Genomic DNA, 14,309 nt, shown 5'->3' with positions numbered 1-14,309 from the left:
ATGTCATCACATGTAGATTTACCGAGAATGCAGCTGCAAAATGGAACTGAAGTCACTTTGTTTATATTAATGGGTTTCACGGATGATTTTATGATGCAAGTCTTGCTATTTTTACTGTTTCTCTCAATCTATCTCTTTACTCTGATAGGAAATTTGGGTCTGGTTGTGTTGGTCGTCGGAGATTCCCGACTCCACAACCCCATGTACTATTTTCTGAGTGTTCTGTCATTTTTGGATGCCTGCTATTCCTCAGTTGTCACCCCCAAAATGTTGGTCAATTTCCTATCAGAGAATAAAGCCATTTCTTATTATGGCTGTGTAGCACAGATGTTTCTCTTTGTTACCTTTGGGTCCACAGAATGCTTCCTCCTGGCTGCAATGGCTTATGATCGCTATGTGGCCATCTACAACCCTCTCCTGTATACAGTGAGCATGTCACCCAAAGTCTATGTGCCACTCATTATTGCCTCGTATATTGGTGGCATTGTAAATGCTTCTGTACATACAATTGCTACATTTAGCCTGACCTTCTGTGCTTCCAATGAAATTAAGCATGTTTTTTGTGACATCCCTCCACTCCTCGCTATTTCGTGCTCTGATACTCACATTAACCAGCTCCTACTTTTCTATTTTGTGGGATCCATTGAGATAGTCACCATCCTGATTGTCCTTATTTCCTATGCTTTCATCCTGGTGGCAATTCTGAGGATGCGTTCTGCCGAAGGGAGACGAAAAGTCTTTTCTACATGTGGTTCTCACCTCACTGGAGTGTCAATATACCATGGGACAATACTCTTCATGTATGTGAGACCAAGTTCCAGCTATGCTTTGGAACATGACATGATAGTGTCAATATTTTACACCATTGTGATCCCTATGCTGAATCCCATCATCTACAGTTTAAGGAACAAAGATGTAAAAGAAGCAACAAAAAGAGTCATTGGGAAAATTTTGTGTATCAATAAAATATAATTTTCATACTAACTTTAAACATTAAAAATGAACTATGATCATTGCATTGTTAGCAAAATTTAAAAGTGTTTCATTCTATCAGTCTATTCTTTTTAAATATTTCTTTATAAAGAGCATTAGCTATTACATCACATCTGTGAGAGTACCTATGGTCCAAAAAGACGAAAAACAGTAATTGCAGAAGATAGAGAAGAGAACCAGTGCTATGTAGAAAAGTTGATGTCTAAATAAGTCCATTGTTTGAGGATAGATAAGAAAGGTTTGGCATATATACAAAACAGACTATTTTTAAGCTTTAAATAAAAAATAAAATTCTCCACTTTATAATTATTTGGGAAGATTTAGATATTGTCTTAATTAGTGAAATAAGCCAAGGAGAAGAAAAATTAATATGATTTCATAATATAATTTTATTCATTTGAGGTATTTAAGGAAAACAAGCAAACAGATGAAGTAAAGACAACAAAACTAAGCTTTTGAACTCCAAGTCCAATTTGTAGTTAGTAAAAGTGAAGAGAAAAATGGATGGAGGTGATGGGATGTAAATCGGGACAAAAGAGGATAAAAATCTGGTGAACAAACTTAAACTTTCAGTGAAATTAAATCAGTAGATATCCACACGCAATATTATACACCTAAAACATAAAATTTTTCATGTTTGGCAGGGGATAAGGACTAAAGTCAATAAGCTGCTTGAGGGAAGCTTGATCCCCATATTTCACATAGTTCCTTTGCACTATCTGGAACAACCTTTGAACAATGCTCAAGGAGTGACTCGTCAGCATCACCAATTCACTTGATCACTTGACCTCCCATTACTCATCAATTTGCTCGAGCGGGCACCAGTAATGTCTCCATTTGTCCCTGTCGTGTACTACTGTAGCCCAGTGGCATCTGCTCGTTCTGGGAACATAAAGAGTCTCAAACCAATCGTTCAGGGTCTTGATGAAGAAGTCTGACAATCTTGTAGGTGACGGCCACGCGATCTTTTGAGGTCCCGTGGAATCCAGTCAGTAATGGCTGTAGTCCAGTGGTCGCCTCCAAATCTCATTACGTGTCCAGCCCATCTGATTTTTGACACTTTTGCAAACGAGGCAGCGTCCCTGATTATTGAGCATTGATGGAGGTTGGAACTCCAAATTCTTTCTCTTATTTGAGTGAAGCATGATACTCCAAGCATAGCTCTTTCAATTCCTCTTTGGGAGACCCAAATGGCATTCTCATCGTGTTTTCATAGGGCTCAGGTCTCTAAGGTGTATGCAGGAAGAACAGTTGAATCGAATAGATGTGCCTGGAGCTGGAGGTTCTTTGGCCTCTTAGCTATTTTTTGACGTTATTGAAGGCATTCCAAGCAGCTCTCTTCCTCCTGCGCAACTCAGGTGCCAGGTCATTCGTCATGTTGACTTCTCTGCCTAGGTACACATAACTGTTACATTCGGAGATACTCGTTCCATTGAGAGTAAATGGAACATCAGGAATGAGACCATTTCTCATAAACATTGTCTTCATTAGATTCAGCTATAGTCTGACCTTTCCACACTCATGGTGGAAGTCTGCCAGTATTTGTGCTGCCTGACTAATATTTGTTGTTATTAGAATGATGTCATCAGCAAAGTGGAGGTGGTGTAGTTGTTGACCATATATCTTCACTCCCATTCCTTCCCATTCCTGTCATTGCATGATGTTCTCAAGGGTGTAACTGAAGAGTTTTAGTGAAATGGTATCAACTTGCTAAATCCCTCTCTTGACATTGATGATCACTTCCTTGTAGAATGATGAGATCATGGTAGTTAATCCGTAATACAGCTCACAGAGGATCCTGATGTATTGAATTTGAATGCATGTTTGGCTAGGGCTTCAATGACCACTACAGTCTCAACAGAATCAAAGGCCTTCTTTAAATTAATGAACGATAGACAGAGCGGCATCTTGAACTCCTGAGAAACCTCAATGAGCTTGGTTATCGTGTGGATATGGTCGATTGTGCTGAATCCTTTTCGGAACCCAGCCTGCTCGCATGGTTGTCCTTCATCTAGTGTTCTGCCAATCCTACTCAGAATGTTGGTAACAACATATCCATCCCACGGAATTTGGTATGCGGGCAGGTGGATGTGGCTATTGAATAGATCTGAGTAGAAGTTATAGATAATCTTCTCCATTGCCCTTCTGGAAGATGTGATAGATCCATCAGGATGTCGGAGGGCAGTCATCTTAGTCTTGAAGTTGGTGAAGGAATGCTTTTGCTCAAGCTTTTCCCGGCTACTGCTGCATCTACCAGCACTGCTCTTCTCTCTGTGAGGTCGTCCTTGATCGCTTCTCTGCACTGCTTTGTGAGCTTGCACATTCACTTGCGGTTGCCTGAGGCTTGAGCCAAACCACATTGGCGAATGATGGTAAATACAATGGGTCTCATTCCTCTGACCCTGAAAGAGCCACCAATACAGAAGTGATAAGAAAGATCATCACCAAATAGTTCCTAAAAAAATGGTAATGATATTTACAAGGCAGCCAGAGAGTTGGTTCAGGGTTTATGGTGATTTTCATACAGGATACTAACCCAGATTTGATCCTGGGCACCTCATATGGTCCCCTGAGTACCACCAAAGTTGATTCCAGAGCTCACATCTACGAGGAAGACCTTTGCATTATTTGGCAGGGTCCCCAATTTTCTCTCTCTCTCTCTCTCTCCATACACACATACACACATACACACATATGTGTGTGTGTAAAATTGTATATGTGCATATACAATTCAAGAGTTTATGTGTATGTATGTGTGCCTCTGTGTGCATGTGTGTGTGAAGAGAGAGAGAGAGAGAGAGAGAGAGTTCAAAAAGATACCATAGCTATACTTCCTCCTATGAACTTTCCATGTATTCAGGGAAATCTATCAGCCATCTTCTCCTTAATTCATTCTGCTATTCTGCACACATAAATATATACACATATAAGCCTGTATGTACTTATGAAAATGTGCTGATGGTGATTATACTTTGTTATGAACTGACACAACAAAGTAGCATAGAATGATTATTTCAACAGCACAATTTATTTTTCATCATTCTTACTTATATAAGTAAATTTAAACTGATAGAATAATTAAATTTTCTGAAGTTGCTCCTTTTCACCTATAGATAGCTATCTTTCTCGTTATGTCTTCACACAGTCTTCTCTATTTCTGTCTTTTGATCTTAATAGCTTTATGGTACTAATTCTATTAGGACTACAATAAAAATTTAATTTTAAATTAATTAACACCTAAATCCACCAATTGTAAGAATTAGGACTAAACTTAAGATCTAATTTCAAGTATATGACCCCAAAAAAATCTCTCACCAAATACCAGGAAATATGTGGCATTTTCAGTTATGGGGAGAAAGTCTTGACATAAATAATCTTATATGAATATATATATATATATATATATAGAGAGAGAGAGAGAGAGAGAGAGAGAGCACTGTAGCACTGCAGCACTGTCCTCCTGTTGTTCATCGATTTACTTGAGCAAGCAGCCCCAGTAATGTCTCCATTGTGAGACTTGTTGCTACTGTGTTTGGCATATCGACTACATCACGGGTAACTTGTCAGGCTTTTCTGTGTAGGCAAGATACTCTCAGGAGCTTGCTGGGCTTTTCAAGAGGGGTGGAGGAATTGAATCCAGGTCAGCTGGGCTGGCCGTGTGCAAGGCAAATGCCCTACCACTGTGTTATCGCTCCATATATATATATATATATATATATATATATGTATGTATATATATATATGAACATGTATTGACATACATTACATAAGCTATATATATGTAGACAAGTTTACATATATAGATAAATGTGTATTTATACACATTCACTTTTAATTTAAAATAAGCTGTTTTGACTTTCATATACATGTGAATCAAATGGGACAAATTCTCATCATTACAATAACAAATGAATTCATAACTATATCACCGACCTAAGTATCTACCACCAAATCAATAATGAAACCACAGATGACTTGTGAACTCGTTTCCCAAATGACAACAGTTTTTAAGGTCATCTCAAAGCACTAGGCTACCCCTTGAACTCTAAGTTTTGCCAGCAGTCACATCACAGCATCTCCAGGAAAAAGGCACATGCATCCCAGCTTTTTAAAAAAAAATTTATTAGTGAAACACTATGAGATACAGTTGTGGACATTACAAGTTTTTGTGCTTGGGTTTCAGTTATACAAAGATCGAGTACCCATCCCTCCACCAGTGCCTATTCTCCACCCCCAATGATCCCAGTATCCATCCATTCCCACCCCCCCAAACTCAGCCCACCTCTGTGGTAGGGCAATCCCTTTTGTTCTCTCTCTCTTATTGGTTGCTGAGGTTTTCAAAAGAGGCATTGAGTGGCCATCATGTTCGGTCTATAGTCTACTATCAGCATGCATCTCCCATCCTGGGAGGATCCTCCCAACACCCTTTACTTGGTGTTCCCTTCTCTATCTGAGATGCCCTTTGCCCTAGCATGTGCAGCTGGCCTTCAAGCCATGGAGTGAACCTCCTGGTACTTATCTAGACTATTGTTGGATTTTAGTCTCCTATTTTGTTACTTTTATTCCCCAGACGAATGCAATCTTTCTATTTCTGTCCCCCTCTTTCTGACTCATTTCACCTAGCATGATACTTTCTATGTAGCACCACTTGTATGTAAATTTCACGACTTTATCTTTTCTAACAGCTGCATAGTACTCCATTGTATAGATGTACCAAAGTTTTTTTTAACTGCCATCTGTTCTTGGGGACTTGGGTTTTTTCCAGACTTTGACTATTATGAACAGTGCAGCAATGAACATAGAAGTGCAGAACATGCATCCCAACTTATGGTGCCTTCAGAATGCTGATTTTTGGAGGATGCAGTTCTTTACATTTTGGTATACAGTTTGGGTATTACAGCATTAATGATTTCCTCATCAACTACAGAGACTGTATATTAGAATGTATGACTTGACTTAAATTCAAGAATGGCAAAATCATGTAACTTTTAGCAACTCATTTACAACTGATTGGCAGATTGGTTTCTATTCATAGTGATCCAACACCAACTTTAGGGTTTTCCCTGATGACCCACTTCAGACTTAGCACTGGGTGTGTTTTCCCTTGACTTCTTCCCTTATGTGATGGCAACTAGGGCTGGAGCTATAGCACAGAGGTAGGGCATTTGCCTTACATGCAGCCAACATGGCCGACCCAAGTTCAATTCCTCCGCCCCTCTCGGAGATCCCAGCAACCTACCAAGAGTATCTCACCCTCACGGCAAAGCCTGGCAAGCTCCCCGTGGTGTATTCGCTATGCCAAACACAGTAACAATAAAGTCTCCAATGCAGACGTTACTGGGCCCGCTCGAGCAAATCGATGAACAACAGGAGGACAGTGACAGTGACAGTGATGGCAAGTGCAAACATTCCTCAGTGCCCACATCAAGAAGCAAAGTGCAGAAAAAAAATCTCTGCTTGGTCCATGATTCTTTCTGTCTTCAGCAAATATCATTTTCAATCAAGGAACACTGACATTTAAAGGTAATTTTATAGACTTGCAGTTTTTCCTTCCTTCTTTCTTTATTTTATCATCATGTATTACTATATGAGTATATGGGTTCCTTTCATAAGATGAGAATCCCAAGGGCTCTATTTCCTTAGAACATAAATTAAATCCTAAGGCTATTTCCTTAATGTAAAATATTTAATTTTAATGAAATTTTAATGAAGTCTCCTGCCCCTGTGCCTGATTGTCCTCGCTCGCCAGGACCCCTTGGAGGGGAGAGGGTTGACCTTTCCTCCCTGCCCCGACCAGGGCTCTGGCAGCCAAAGACCTCTAGGACCAGCCACAATCATGCTGAGACCACTCTCCACACACAGGAAGGTACTGGCAGAGGGAAAAAGCCACGCGGGTTCCGGGGCCGAGATCTCCAAGCCTACTCGGATTGGGGCCGAGCATCCTCCACCCAGATCCTCCAAATTCCAGTAGGCGGGGGTCACACCCACCAACTGGCCCCCTGGCGCCGTGTAATCCCATCAGCGGCCAAGACTCAGAAACTATAAAAACCAGCTCCCGGAACCACGCAGCCGCGACATCTTACTATGACATCTTATTATCTCATTCCTACTTTGGACAAACTGGCAGGCTATCGAATGTAGCCTGCCCACACGGCAGAGTCTGGCAAACTCCCCATGGCGTACCCAATATGCCAAATACCAGTAACAATGATGGGTCTCATTCTCCTAAAGAGCCTTGAATATAATCTCATGCTAGGATGGAAGAGACGTTACTGGGTCCTGCTCGAGGCAATCGACGGATAACAGGATGATTTGTGATTGTGATTTGTGATTGTGAAATATCAAGAATACAAATTCATTTTTTATTGCAATATATCATTGCAATCCCCTATCACACACATACAGTATTTCCACATTTTTTTCCTCCACGTTGGAATCCTCTCCAAATTGCTACACATTTGATTGCCCTCTCAGAATGTTTCCATTATGATAACTGTTCATTGAACAAGATTCTAGGTTTCTAATAACCTTTACTCTTTAAAAATGCTTTTGTAGAAACCAGGAGATGCTTTAGTAGTAGGCAATGCATCTTTAGATGAAAGAAGTGAGTTTGAGTCCTGACGCTTCCTATATGTGAGAAGTATAATCCACGCAGCTTTGTAATTCAAGTTTTCCCAAATCTCTGTTCTCTGTGTTCCCCAATATCACAACCAATTTCTGGTCCTATTTTAGTCAAATAGATGCAGGTACCTCAAGTAATGAGTGTGTCGCAGACAAAGAATACAAAGGGTACATGCACCTTTGGTGAACCGAATAAAAAAAAGCTTGCAGCATGAGGCATGTCTGAACCCCATCATTACAACAACTTCAGAGGGAAGGAAAGGGGTGATATAAAAATTTAAAGAAAAATTTATCCAGTGAAATCAATGCTATTTGACAGATTATGTGCTTTAATTTATGCGATAAATTATTTCAACTCTGATTTTGATTAAAAATGTTTAAATGATTAAAAATATTGCTGCTGAATATATTACTGCGTATAATTTAAACTATCCTTTAAGATATTTAGGTAAGAAAATGTAAAACATTTTATTTTTTAAAATTTTGTTTGGTTTTGGTTTTGGGGTCACACCCAGCTATGTTCAGGGGTTACTTCTGGTTCTGCATGCAGAAATCACTCCTGGTGGCACTGAGAGACCCAGGTTCAACTCCTGGCACCTCATATGGTCTCCCAGTTTTTATTTTTCAAAATGTACAGTTGGGACGGGCTGTAGCAATAGCACATTGGGTAGGGCATTTGCCTTACACGTGACCGACCCAGGTTCAATTCCTCCTCCCCTCAGAGAGCCTGGCAGGCTATTGACAGTAACACACCTTCGTGGTAAAGCCTGGCAAGCTCCCTGTGAAGTATTCTATATTCTATATACCAAAAACAGTAACAACAAGTCTCACAACGGAGATGTTACTGGTGCCTGCTTGAATGAATCGATGAACAATGGGAGGACAGTGCTACAGTGTTTCTAATTTTTTAGCTTTTTTTATTTTTAAGGACACATTAAGTTTTCTTTTTATTATCCACATATTTCCCACTAATATATTGACATAATAAAAATGTGAAGCTCATTAATAGAATATTTATTTTGTGGTTGGAGATATAGTACAGCAGGTAAGGCATTTGTCTGGTACACAGTTGACCCAGATCAATCCCCAGCACCCAGATGTTCCTATGGGGCCCAACAGGACTGATCCTGGGCACAAAGTCAGGGGTAAGTTTTGAGTATTTCTGGGTGTGACCTAGACCCCCACTCGCAAAAGAAAACTTCATTTTGCATTGCTCATTGCTATTTGTATTCTGTTGAATTTCACGAATGTAATTTCATCTTGGTCTGAAGTCAAGGTCACAGTCCTCCCGTTGTTCATTGATTTGTTTGAGCAGGCCCAGTAACGTCTCCATTGGAGACTTTGTTGTTACTGTGTCTGGCATATCGAATATGTCATGGGGAGCTTGCCAGGCTCTGCCGTGCGAGCGAGATACTCTCAGTAGCTTGCCGGGCTCTCCGAGAGGAGCGGAGGAATCGAACTCGGGTCGGCCATGTTGGCTGCGTGCAAGACAAACACCCTACCCACTGTCCTATAGCTCCTGCTGCATTTCTCAGTACTTCAGACCAAGTTAGTCTTTATTGCCAGTTCTTAAGTCTCAAGATATTATAAAATTTATTATATGCAAGATTTTGTAATTTTAACGCAAACTTTCAGCGCTAACTTCAATAGTATTGTCCTTAGTACTTGCATATATATGTATATATACATAAATATACAACACATGTATGTTTATATGTACTTATTATGCATATGTTCATATATGAATGTAAGCTATATAATTTATAACTGATCAATTCTTGTTGATTGTGAATTAGGTCTTGTTGACCATGACTTAAGTCATGAATTCCAGAGAGAAATATCCTGATTAGACCTTATTCTATCTACTTCTTTTTCTTTTAGTTGATTCCCATCTTCAAAGGAACCAGTTATTTATGTTTTATCTTAGCTGCACTACATAAACACATATGCATAATACATTTGTTGTATAATTAGTATTGTTGTATGATTAGTACTAAAAGTCTTGTACATAATCATTGCTGCTCTCATTTACTCTAAATGACACTATTTATTCAAGGCACACTTTTCTAGTAAACCAGACATCCCAGGTAACGTGTTATAGCCTACACTTACAACTGTAAAGACAAAAAAATACAGTTTATATCCTTATTCATGTTATGCAAACTTAGTATACTGGAGGATATATAAAGTAATCACCCATTTGAGGGTTAAATGTACCATATTTCCATTTTGACCTAAACAAAAAGCACTGATGAGGCACTGATTATTCTTTCAACCTGTTTTTATTTTTCTAGACAAAAGCTATAAATTAAATGTTAATACAGATTAATTTTACATCACATTTATTTGTTGCTTTGACACACATCTGGTAATATTCAGTGCTTACTCCTGGCTCTCTACTCAGAGACCAATCCTCATAGTGTTCAGGGACCCATATCTAGTCTCAGGGGTTGAACCTGGGTTGAACCTGAGCACCTTAACTCTTGTACCCTCTCTGTGACTCTCGACATTAATTCTTGTATATCTTATTAACTTCATTATGAAGTTTAGATTTCAGGTAAAATTGAATATATCCTTATTTTTAGTGCTTAATTTTCGTTTGCCCAAAGAACAACTGCAATTTTTAATTTGAAAGGGTAACAAATAGATAAGCAAAAGTACAACATTTGCTTTGACTAGAATCTCCTCAGTTAGGAAATTCTTATATGGATGCTAAAAAGGTGACATTGATCTTGGAACATGATCAAGATTTCTAAGATATGTATATTTAGAAACAATGAGATGAGTGGGGAGTTAGTAGAGTAGGTAGTGTGCTTGCTCTGAGTGCTCTCAAACTATATTTAATCTCTGGCACCACATACAGTTCCCCTGAGCACTGCAAAGAGTGATCCTTGAGCATAGAGTGAAGAGTAAGCCCTAAACAAAGCCAGCTGTGGCACAAAGGAAACAACAATAAATAAAAGTCAGAAAAAAGTTAATAATAACTAGACCAATCCATGAACTTTGGAAAATTTAGAACAACAATAAATAGAATAATGGCTAAATCATCATCACTTTGATTTTAAATTTTTAAACATTTCAAACACTTTCAGTGCCAGCTACAAGACTATGCGGACCTTATTGCATTGAGAAGACATGAAAGGAAAATTAAATAGAACAAACATCTGAGAGGTTCCTCATAGGGATGTTCAAATGAGAAAGGAATTTAATCTTGTGCACTTGCTATAAACTATGTGAAAACCCATCCAGCCACAAAATTCTAAAGACATATTTTATACCTAAAAGTGGGTAAAAATTAAATCACACAATATTGACAGAAATACATTTACATAAATGAAATTTTAATATGCATTAGCTTGAATAGTCAATTAATGATATAAATTAACTGTATTTATAAAATGTTACATTCCTGGTGGGCTGGAGCATAGTGGGTAGGGCATTTGCCTTGCACCTGGCTGACCCAGGTTCGGTTCCTCTGTCCCTCTTAGAGAGCCCAGCAAGCTACCGAGAGTATCTCACCCTTTTGGCAAAGCCTGGCAAGCTACCCGTGACATATTCGGTATGCCAAACACAGTAATGGAGACGTTACTGAGTCTGCTCCAGCAAATCGATGAACAACAGGAGGACAGTGACAGTGACAGTGCATTCCTGGTAGATTAGAGATCTATTAAAAAATTATAGTATGTATAAGCTTTGAACTTAAACCAAAACATTTCCTTGTCTTCTTTTCTGATATGTAGATACAAGCTGATATCCAACAATATTAGCGGTTTAATGTGATGTTAAATATACATATTACTTACAAACCAATATCTCTCACCAGTTTTTTAATGGCTTCTTTTACATCTTTATTTCTGTAACTATAGATAATGGGATTCAGCATAGGGATCACGATGGTATAAAATACTGACACTACCATGTCATGAACAGAAGCATTGCCTGACCCTGGTCTAACATACGTGAAGAGAATGGTCCCATGGTATATTGACACTCCAGTCAGGTGAGAGCCATAAGTCGAATAGACCTTCCGTCTCCCTTCAGGAGAACGCATCCTCAGAATCGCCAACAAGATGAAAGCATAGGATATTAGAACAATCAAGATGGTCACTACCTCAATAGCTCCCAAAAGGTACAACAGTAAAAGCTGGTTGATGTAAGTATCGGAGCAGGAAATAGCAAGGAGTGGAGGGATGTCACAAAAAACGTGTCTGATTTCATTGGATGCACAGTAGGATAGGCTAAATGTGGCAGCTGTTTGTATAGAAGCATGCAGGATGCCGCCAATATAGGAAGCAACGATGAGTGACACATAGACCCTGGGTGACATGCTCACTGTATACAGGAGAGGGTTGTAGATGGCCACATAGCGGTCATATGCCATTGCTGCCAAGAGAAAGCATTCTGTGGTTCCCAAACCAACAAACAGAAGCATCTGTGTTGCGCACCCAAGAAAGGAAATGGTTTTATTCTCTGACAAGAAATTGACCAACATTTTGGGAGTGACGACTGTGGAATAGCAGGCATCCAAAACTGACAAAACGCTCAGAAAATAATACATGGGGTTGTGGAGTCTAGCGTCTCCAATGACTAACACAACCAGACCAAAATTTCCTATCAGAGTGAAGAGATAGATTGCAAGAAAAAGGAAAAACAGCAAGACCTGCATCACAAAATCATCTGTAAAGCCTGTTAATATAAATACCGAAACTTCAGTCCCATTTTTGAATTGAATCCTAGATAAATCTAAATCTGATGGTAACTCTGACATTTCAGATTTAATTTACTGTTTCCAGAAGAGGAATTCTGATAATTTACTTTCTCCTCAAGGTAGTCTCTGAGAAGGATGTAGTACTTTCCTCTGTAGAGATAGTTTATGCTGTTATGATGAGATTGGAATCAGTAGGATGCATTTACTAGTTTCATAAATAGAACTTATTTTGTTCATTTGGGGACTGAATTTGCCATGTAAAAATTCTGTCAGTTTAATTGGTTACTTTTTCAATTTAATTCCTCTTTTACTCCCCACCCGTATTTTCCATCACTTTACTAATTACAAGGGCAAAGACAAGTAACAATATTTCATTATAAAATTGTTAGAATGCATATTATGCGCCTGACTAGTTCCAGATTTTACACAATATTGTGAGTCTAAATATCCTTATTTGTTTAAATGAGCATAAGTACTTCTGGTCCAAACATTGGGTAAAGTTATATGACAAAGAGCAATATTTCAAATTAAAATTGTTAGAATATAGAATGTGTTCCTGAGTACTAGTTCGAGACTTTACACAATATTAGGAGTGTCTAAAGATCCATAATTACATAAATGAGCATAAGTACTTCTGGTCCAATCATAGAGCACATTTATATAAGAAACAATGCAAATCATTCAATTATAAAGTGATGCAAATATTTAGAAAACACGGTTAGTTCATCTCACATTCAACTTGTCACAGAATTGTAACAAGTGATGACGACATTTTAAAATGATGTCACACATACTCTTTCAATAACACTGTAAATCCTTTTCCCTCCAATTATCCCGTTCCAGTGACTTCCATCGTAGGGTTGTGGTGAAAAGAATAGCAGAGTGTCCTGGAGAGAAATAACCCTTGTCAGCACACTGTAACAAAAACCAGTTCAAATGCAAGATGATTTTTTTTATTCTTTATGTACATCCAGAAAATTTCAGCAAACTCATGGATGGTTTTAGGTTTTCGTTTTGTTTGTTGCTTGTCATTTTTTTTTTTCAAAACAGGTCATACAAGTTCTCCACTTTCATGCCACCGCATCATATTGAGCTGTTACTATTTTTCTTTTATTTTATAATCATAATGTAAGATATTTCTCATTACCATTGTTAGTATTTTGCCAAATTTCTTTGAACATATTTTATCTCGATTCCAGAATGTATAAGAAATGCTCATTTTTCTGGGATTATAGTTATTTATGGAGTTTATAAAACAACTGTGAAATGCACATGATCTGCTAATTGTTACTCTTGTTACTGTGTCTGGCATATCGAATACGTCACGGGGAGCTTGTCAGGTTCTGCCATGCGGGCGAGATACTCTCGGTAGCTTGCCGGGCTCTCCGAGAGGGGCAGAGGAATCAAATTCGGGTCGGCCATGTTGGCCGCTTGCAAGGCAAATGCCCTACCCAGATCTGCTAATTAATAACAAAATTATATGTAGGAGTTATTTCTGAAAATATAAAATCACTGTGTCTGTGAATAAGTACAGGTTGTGTTTGATTTCTTTGAAGTATTTTTCTTTATTATCCTCTTAGATCCTCAAACTACATTTTATTTATAGTAGATTATAGGAAAAAGGGTGAAGTAACTGCCCATTAAAATAAAAAAACACTGATGCTATTGTCATCATGTTAGTTAAACTATGAAAAAATGAAAAGACACAAAAGGAAACGAAAAGTAAATGTATAGATATGTGTTAAAGAGATAAGTGTTTCCAAACAAATCTCAAGTTATTGAAAGATTTATAAATGGTGTGAAATATGGTGTGATTTTTTTAACCTAGAAAATACTTATCACTTAAGAAAGCTGTGTGCTTTACGGCTGGAGAATTAGAACCATGAGTAAGGTGCTTTTGTTGCATCCAGCCAACACAAATTTAATCAACCCTGGCATCCTATATGGTCCTCCAAGCACAATCAGAAATAATCTCTGAACACAGTTA

The 14,309-nt window shown here is 38.4% G+C and overlaps 2 protein-coding genes across 2 annotated transcripts; one reads left to right on the top strand and one right to left on the bottom strand.

Annotated features, from left to right (window-relative positions):
• Positions 1 to 7,614, top strand: LOC130042130 (olfactory receptor 1094-like). The gene is made up of 3 exons (XM_056134478.1): positions 1 to 955; positions 5,784 to 5,884; positions 7,549 to 7,614. Exons 1-3 carry the CDS (start codon positions 1 to 3, stop codon positions 7,612 to 7,614), a joined length of 1,122 nt encoding a protein of 373 aa, XP_055990453.1.
• A 3,799-nt stretch (positions 7,615 to 11,413) lies between these two features.
• On the bottom strand, positions 11,414 to 12,388 carry LOC130045765 (olfactory receptor 5T3-like). Its single transcript, XM_056138606.1, has one exon. The coding sequence runs from the start codon at positions 12,380 to 12,382 to the stop codon at positions 11,414 to 11,416; it is 969 nt and encodes a 322-aa protein (XP_055994581.1). The 5' UTR covers positions 12,383 to 12,388.
• Positions 12,389 to 14,309: the final 1,921 nt, after the last annotated feature.

The sequence above is a fragment of the Sorex fumeus genome, unplaced genomic scaffold (assembly GCF_029834395.1).
Source record: "Sorex fumeus unplaced genomic scaffold, SorFum_2.1 ptg000007l, whole genome shotgun sequence".
Lineage (NCBI taxonomy): Eukaryota > Metazoa > Chordata > Mammalia > Eulipotyphla > Soricidae > Sorex > Sorex fumeus.
This window is presented reverse-complemented; position numbering and strand designations above follow the sequence as displayed.

Excerpts from the sequence above, each read along its gene's own strand:
- LOC130042130 (XM_056134478.1), top strand. The coding sequence starts at position 1 with ATGTCATCACATGTAGATTTACCGAGAATGCAGCTGCAAAATGGAACT. Across the intron at positions 956-5,783 it reads AGTCATTGGGAAAATTTTGT|CAATGAACATAGAAGTGCAG; the intron begins GTATCAATAAAA and ends TGAACAGTGCAG. Across the intron at positions 5,885-7,548 it reads CATTTTGGTATACAGTTTGG|AAACCAGGAGATGCTTTAGT; the intron begins GTATTACAGCAT and ends ATGCTTTTGTAG.
- LOC130045765 (XM_056138606.1), bottom strand. The coding sequence starts at position 12,382 with ATGTCAGAGTTACCATCAGATTTAGATTTATCTAGGATTCAATTCAAA.